Source organism: Heliangelus exortis, chromosome 20 (genome assembly GCF_036169615.1).
Source record: "Heliangelus exortis chromosome 20, bHelExo1.hap1, whole genome shotgun sequence".
Classification (NCBI taxonomy): domain Eukaryota; kingdom Metazoa; phylum Chordata; class Aves; order Apodiformes; family Trochilidae; genus Heliangelus; species Heliangelus exortis.
This window is the reverse complement of record NC_092441.1, coordinates 339,205-344,821: the sequence shown is the minus strand read 5'-3', so window position 1 is coordinate 344,821 and position 5,617 is coordinate 339,205. Positions and strand designations below refer to the sequence as shown.

General features: G+C 49.9%; 1 protein-coding gene across 1 annotated transcript; it reads right to left on the bottom strand.

The window, feature by feature from the left end:
* Positions 1-1,625: 1,625 nt before the first annotated feature.
* Positions 1,626-5,147, bottom strand: MYADML2 (myeloid associated differentiation marker like 2). The gene has a single exon (XM_071764441.1). The coding sequence runs from the start codon at positions 3,857-3,859 to the stop codon at positions 2,951-2,953; it is 909 nt and encodes a 302-aa protein (XP_071620542.1). The 5' UTR covers positions 3,860-5,147; the 3' UTR covers positions 1,626-2,950.
* Positions 5,148-5,617: the final 470 nt, after the last annotated feature.

Below are 5,617 nucleotides of genomic sequence, written 5' to 3'. Positions count from 1 at the left end.
GCGGGGCGGGGCGTCGGCGCGCGGCCAATCGAAGGGAGAAAGGGCGTGGCCTGAGCGTCTCTCCACCACTCAGGGGCGAGAGGCGGGGCCAGCGGCGCAGCCCTCTCCAGCTATTGGGGCAACCGGCGCTGTGTGTTGCATCATTCGCTGGCGACGGGGTCCGCGCAGGGGCAGGTGCTGCGCTGCGCCGCCAGGAGGCGCTGTCCAACCGCCGCAGCCTCGAGCCGGCGGCGCGCGCCCTTCTGGAAGGTTCGGGCGGGGGGGGGGAAGCAATGAGGGGCTCGGGGGGACCGCGATGGGGCGGGAGGTGTCACCGCAGAGGGAGGAGGGAAAACCGAAAAGAACCAAACCAGACCCCAACCCAGTGGAGATTCCCAATTACATATGTGACGATTTGAGATTGTGTGGTGTATCTCTGTCGGTACGGTTAGATATAGGTAATTTCAGGTTGGGAGCCTCTGGACGGGCTTCACACCCGTCTCTCCACATCCTGTCACCGCTCTGCTGAAGCTTGGTGCCCCCGGAAGCCTGCTCTAGGGCAAGTCACTTGATCATGACTTAGCAGTTAAAGGGAAAGACGAGCTCTGGAAATAAAGTGTTTTTTAATTAGCTGAACCATGACACGGTTGGTTGTTAAAATCATATTAAGCAGATATCGGATGTTCCCTTTCCTAGATTGGGTAATCTCATAGTTTCCACTGGTTAGTGAGTTTAACCACTAAAACATGAGGTTTTGATTTTTTTTTTTCCTCTCCTACAAGAGTGGATTGTTGTCCATACAATCTTTTTTTGCCATTCTGACCATGCTAACATTTTTTGCTCAGTCTCTGGCTGGCAGATGAGAAAGCTAAATCTGAACACACTGTTCTTGGCAATGACTTGTTTTTCCACTCCTCCAGTCAGTGGTATCATGATTTCCACGTTAAATTCTATTTCCTCCTTATTGTGGTGGCACTGAATTTTACCCCCATTGTTTCCCAGTTAACTTTTTCTCCTGGGCCTTTCTTTACAGCCCTGGTATTCTGTAAATTGCATCAACTTGTGTCATTTGCAGATTTTATCTGATTCCCTTAATTAGTTTGGGGGGCAAGAAATAAAACTCTAATATCCTGTTTTATATTTATAGTCAATAGTGTTTGGTCTTGCCCTAGAACAAGCTGGCCAGCACCTTGGACCATTATCTCTCTTAAGGCTTTCTGACTTAACGGGGACTTGGGGAAAAGAAAAACCCCGTGAAAGGCTATTGAGTATGTTCCCTTCATGCTGGATACTGATTCTTGACCTTTTCTATGGGCTGATCATTCCCACTGCTAATGGCTGGTTCTTATTCAGCAGCAGAATTATCCAACACAGTCTATCCCAAATTTTTTTCCCTTTGCTTTTCAAACCCCATACAAAGCCCTGATGAGAAGTAAGTTTTCTTCCTTTTTTGTGGAGTGACTGCTACAAAGAATGTCAGTCAGAGCTCTCTGCTGTCTTACCTATGTACATTTTGGGGCTGCATTCAGGCTCCATACATCAAAATAAATTGAGCTGTGCTTTCTGGCACAGAGCAGAAGGGCTCTGTCTGGTGAAGTAACAGCCGTGTGAAGCGTGAGGTAAAAGGATACGAATCTCTGGAGATGTAGTGTGCAAGACTGACATTCAGTTTTATTTTAATTTGGTTAAAAATTAAATCTTGCTTCTGACAGTCAGCTACTTTAGATTTTAACAAGACCTATCTAGTCTGCATGCTTTCCACACAAGTACTCAGCCTGCTTTGGTTTCTTGCAGGATCAGAAATGAAGAACATTTCTTCCTATTAAGTTTGAAATCTGAACTATGCAGCGTGGGACTTCAAAGTGGGTGTTTTGTCAGGGATGGGTCAGAGAAATGCAGCTCACCGGTGACGCAGAGAGCTCGGGAATCCTGGCGCCAGGTCTGCTCTGAGGCAGAACTCCCCATTTGTTACTGTTGGATTCAAGTTTGTGCCGTCCCAGCTGTGTTGCCTGCCCCAGGTTTTGTATTTTCTTCAGTGCTGTGAGATTAATTTATCTCTGCACCCCCACCCACCCTCCTCCCCCAATTTATTTTTAAGCTTCCAGAACAAAAATTCTTGACATTAGTGTAAAGAATCAGTGGCAAAGCACATGCCAAGGTACCTTCTAGTCCTGCTCAAGTGAGGATTTCAAGTTACACACCGTTATTTTGCAGTTCAGCCCTGTTCTGCACCCTCTTTCTTGGCAGCAGAACCCTGATGTCACAAATTTTCATTTCTGTAATGACTCAGTGTTTGCTAAACAGGAATATCCCATGTTTCCCCCCAAGGTGCATGCTTGAGGATTTTCTGTGCTAAACAACAAAGGAGAGGAGAGGAAGATAAAAGACTGGTAATGGCATTTTGAGTATTACAGCTATGATGTTCTCAGAAACATCCCGACTGGAATTTCCCACACTTGCAAGCATTTCATGTCTCACCACACAGCTCAAACTAATCCAAACTCTGAGGGATTGTTTTTTGTCTCTAGAACTGGTGTTCCTTGGTGCAGCTTTTAACTTTCCCACTTCCTGCGTAGTGACTTGATTATGGTTAAGCACTGGTAACAGTTTCAAAATCCTCACTGTCTTTCCTAATATTTGGCTCTGGAATCCAGCAGCCTGCAGACCTGCTGTTGCAGCCAGTGTTTTGCCACATGGAGATGAAAGGCCATTTTGCGTGTTTCGAGCTCCATTGTTCCTTCACTTGGGCACCAGGCAGATGTGGAATTATGAGGGGTGGGCTCCTCACAGCACCAGCTGCAGCCCACCTATGGCAGGTCACTGACTCACTGCTCCAGTTGGTCTTGACCTCGAAGTTTGGTTGATGGTTCTTGCGTCATGCCAGGTCCTCACCTACCTTCCCTGGACCCCGTCTCCTGCTGCATCCCTGGCTGTGGTTGCTGATGGTGCTGGGACGGCTCTGGCCAGTGCTTCAGAGGTGTGAGACAAAGCGGATGCGCTGGGAGTACGCCAGGTCCACCACATAGAGCAGCAGGTTGACGTAGGTGAAGATGGCAATGACCAGCTGGCTGTCCCAGGGGCAGCGGCCCTTGGCACAGGCGGCAGGACGCCAGGGTGAGCCGTACTTGCTGTCAAAGCAGAAGACAGGCCAGATCACAGCGGCACTGATGTACAGTAGCACAGCCCCAAAGGTGTAGACAACCACAGAGCGCTCGAAGGGAAACCACAGCAGGGCGGTCTTACCCGTGACGCTAAAGGCCACCACCACCACCGTCACCACGAAGCAGAAGCTGTAGACAGCCACGCACCACTGTGTTGCTGCATATTTGCTGTATTGGCTGTCATTCACCAGCGCCCCAAAGATGATGCAGGCCACAAAAGCCTGCACAATTTTCAGGAGCCCGGAGACGGTGGCCATATAGCTGGTGACTTGTCCTGGTTTTGCCCTGGTTAAGAACACCTCAGCAGCGTAGGCCACAAAAAGGAGACCTGCAAAGACACTGGCTGCAATGCGGAAATCTCTCACCTTGCAGCCGATGGGGTAGCAATCCAGCTGGACAAAATAGAGGGGGTAGATGACAGCAGCTGTGACAGACATCAGGGTGGCCAGCATGGCGAAGGCCGCGGTGAAGTTCCCCCAGGAGAGGCTCAGGCAGCCGTGCAGGCGTGTGAACTCGCAGGCCAGAATGAAAACAGTGATGGCGAAACAGAAGGTCCAGACAAACATGCAGAAAGTGCCGTATGCCGCACTGAACCCTCCCTGGTGTACCACCAGGCTGAAGGTGGTGCATCCAAATGCCATCTGCAGCGAACGGGCTATTCCCACGGGGGATGTCACCGCAGCCGTGTTCAGATACGGCCCTCCTGTGCTCTCCATCATCGACCCAGCCCAGCAGATTGTGAACTTAAAGAAGACGCTCCAAATGTCCCTCCGGGGGTTTGCCCCTTTGTCCCCGGTCACACCTGGCTCTGGATCAGCGGAGCAGCAGCCCCAGCCCCCGCCTAGTCCCTTCGTGTCTGTGGGTGCTGCGTCTGACGCTGTCTGTGCGTTCCTGGCAGTGGCTCAGCACGGACCCGCGGCTGCCGGAGCTGCCGCCCGGCTCTGCGCACCGGCCGCCTCCTTAGGCTGCTGCTGTCGGCTCCTCAGGTCTGAAACTTGCCCCGTGCTCTGACCTTCCCCTTCCTCCTTTCCCACACAATGGCTGAAAGGATCGCTTTCCCCACGGAGGCTGACATTTATTCCATTTCAGCTCTGCAGTTCCCTGCCTCACAGTGCGCAGGAGCCTGGCAGTATAAATAGGGGCTATATTAATAGTTCTGGAATGAGTCCTGCCCCCCACAAATGCCCTGCGCGGGTGTTAGTTAACACTGACACCGTGAGCTCCATCAGAGGCTCTTGATTATCCTCCTGCTGCTCCACCAGGATGCTGGAATGCTGCTGCTTTCCCCACACTCTGGGTCTCTCCGTGGACGTGGCTGTGATCCAGTCCATGCTGCAGAGCAGGAGCTCGGCCCTGCAGACTCCAGAGAGGAGGCATGAGCCCCACGGCACCACAACCCCTGTCCAAGGATTTAAGCCAGAGGCTGCCATACAAGCTGACTCACTTCACTTCATGTGATCGAACAGCAATATATTTACCTGCTGGGTGTAGCCGTGCTGTACTTTGAGCATTAGTGAGAACATGTGGCTGTGAAGATTTTGAGTACCAGTCCTCCCTGTCTCCTTGAACTCTTTCCTGTCTCTGTTTTACTTATACAGGAACCCGTTATTCTTGAATCTCTGAATGTCAAAACCAAATACAATTGTAAGCAAAACAAAATAGAACAGGCTTTGATATTCCTAGATCACAGATTTCAATTTGTAGTGTCAAACACTCCCTCCTCTGGTCAGATAAAAGCTTTCTCAGGTGGCCATTTTTGGCATACATTTTGCCAGACTTGGTCTCTGCCCAGAAGTCTCTTAATTCTAACTCTAAAAGCCCCAAATAAATTTTCTGTAGTTACAGAATGGGAAAGGTGAAAAACACAGCAGAGTAGAAAAATTCCTCACCTCCCAGCATAATTTTTGACTCCTCACCTGCAGACCAGCTCTGGCTCTCCTGGTCCCAGGGCCCCCAGGAGCTCTGCTCAGGTGCAGGTGCTCAGCAGGGCTGAGGGGCAAGTGATGAACTCTTTCTTACAAACTGAAATTCAGGCTACTGCTCAAGTCCCAGCACTTGGATTCCATGTGACTGTAGCCCTCAAAGGAATCCCATCTTCCTGCATGCTTTTCCAAATGTTGTCTGTACTGAAGAGGCTTCTCAAATTAGTGGCATGAAAAATGTATCCAGAGCAATTTTACTTTTATACTTAAGTCAGTAATCCCAGCGAGTGATCCCAGGGAAACTCCACTGACAGTTTTCCTGCATTTCATTCCTGCTGGGAGCTCCATCCATTTTCTCTTTAGCTACTTCTTTATCTTACATATGTACCAAACCCATCTTGTGCAACAGGATGGGTAATTTCCATGTGGTGTTGACCAACTGCTTAAGTCCATGAAATGCAACTGAATGGCTATGGTTTTATTCATTTTTGGGTTTACTCACCTAAGAGAACAGCTTTCACAAATGGCACTTCCATTTCAGCCTGGCCAAACCTA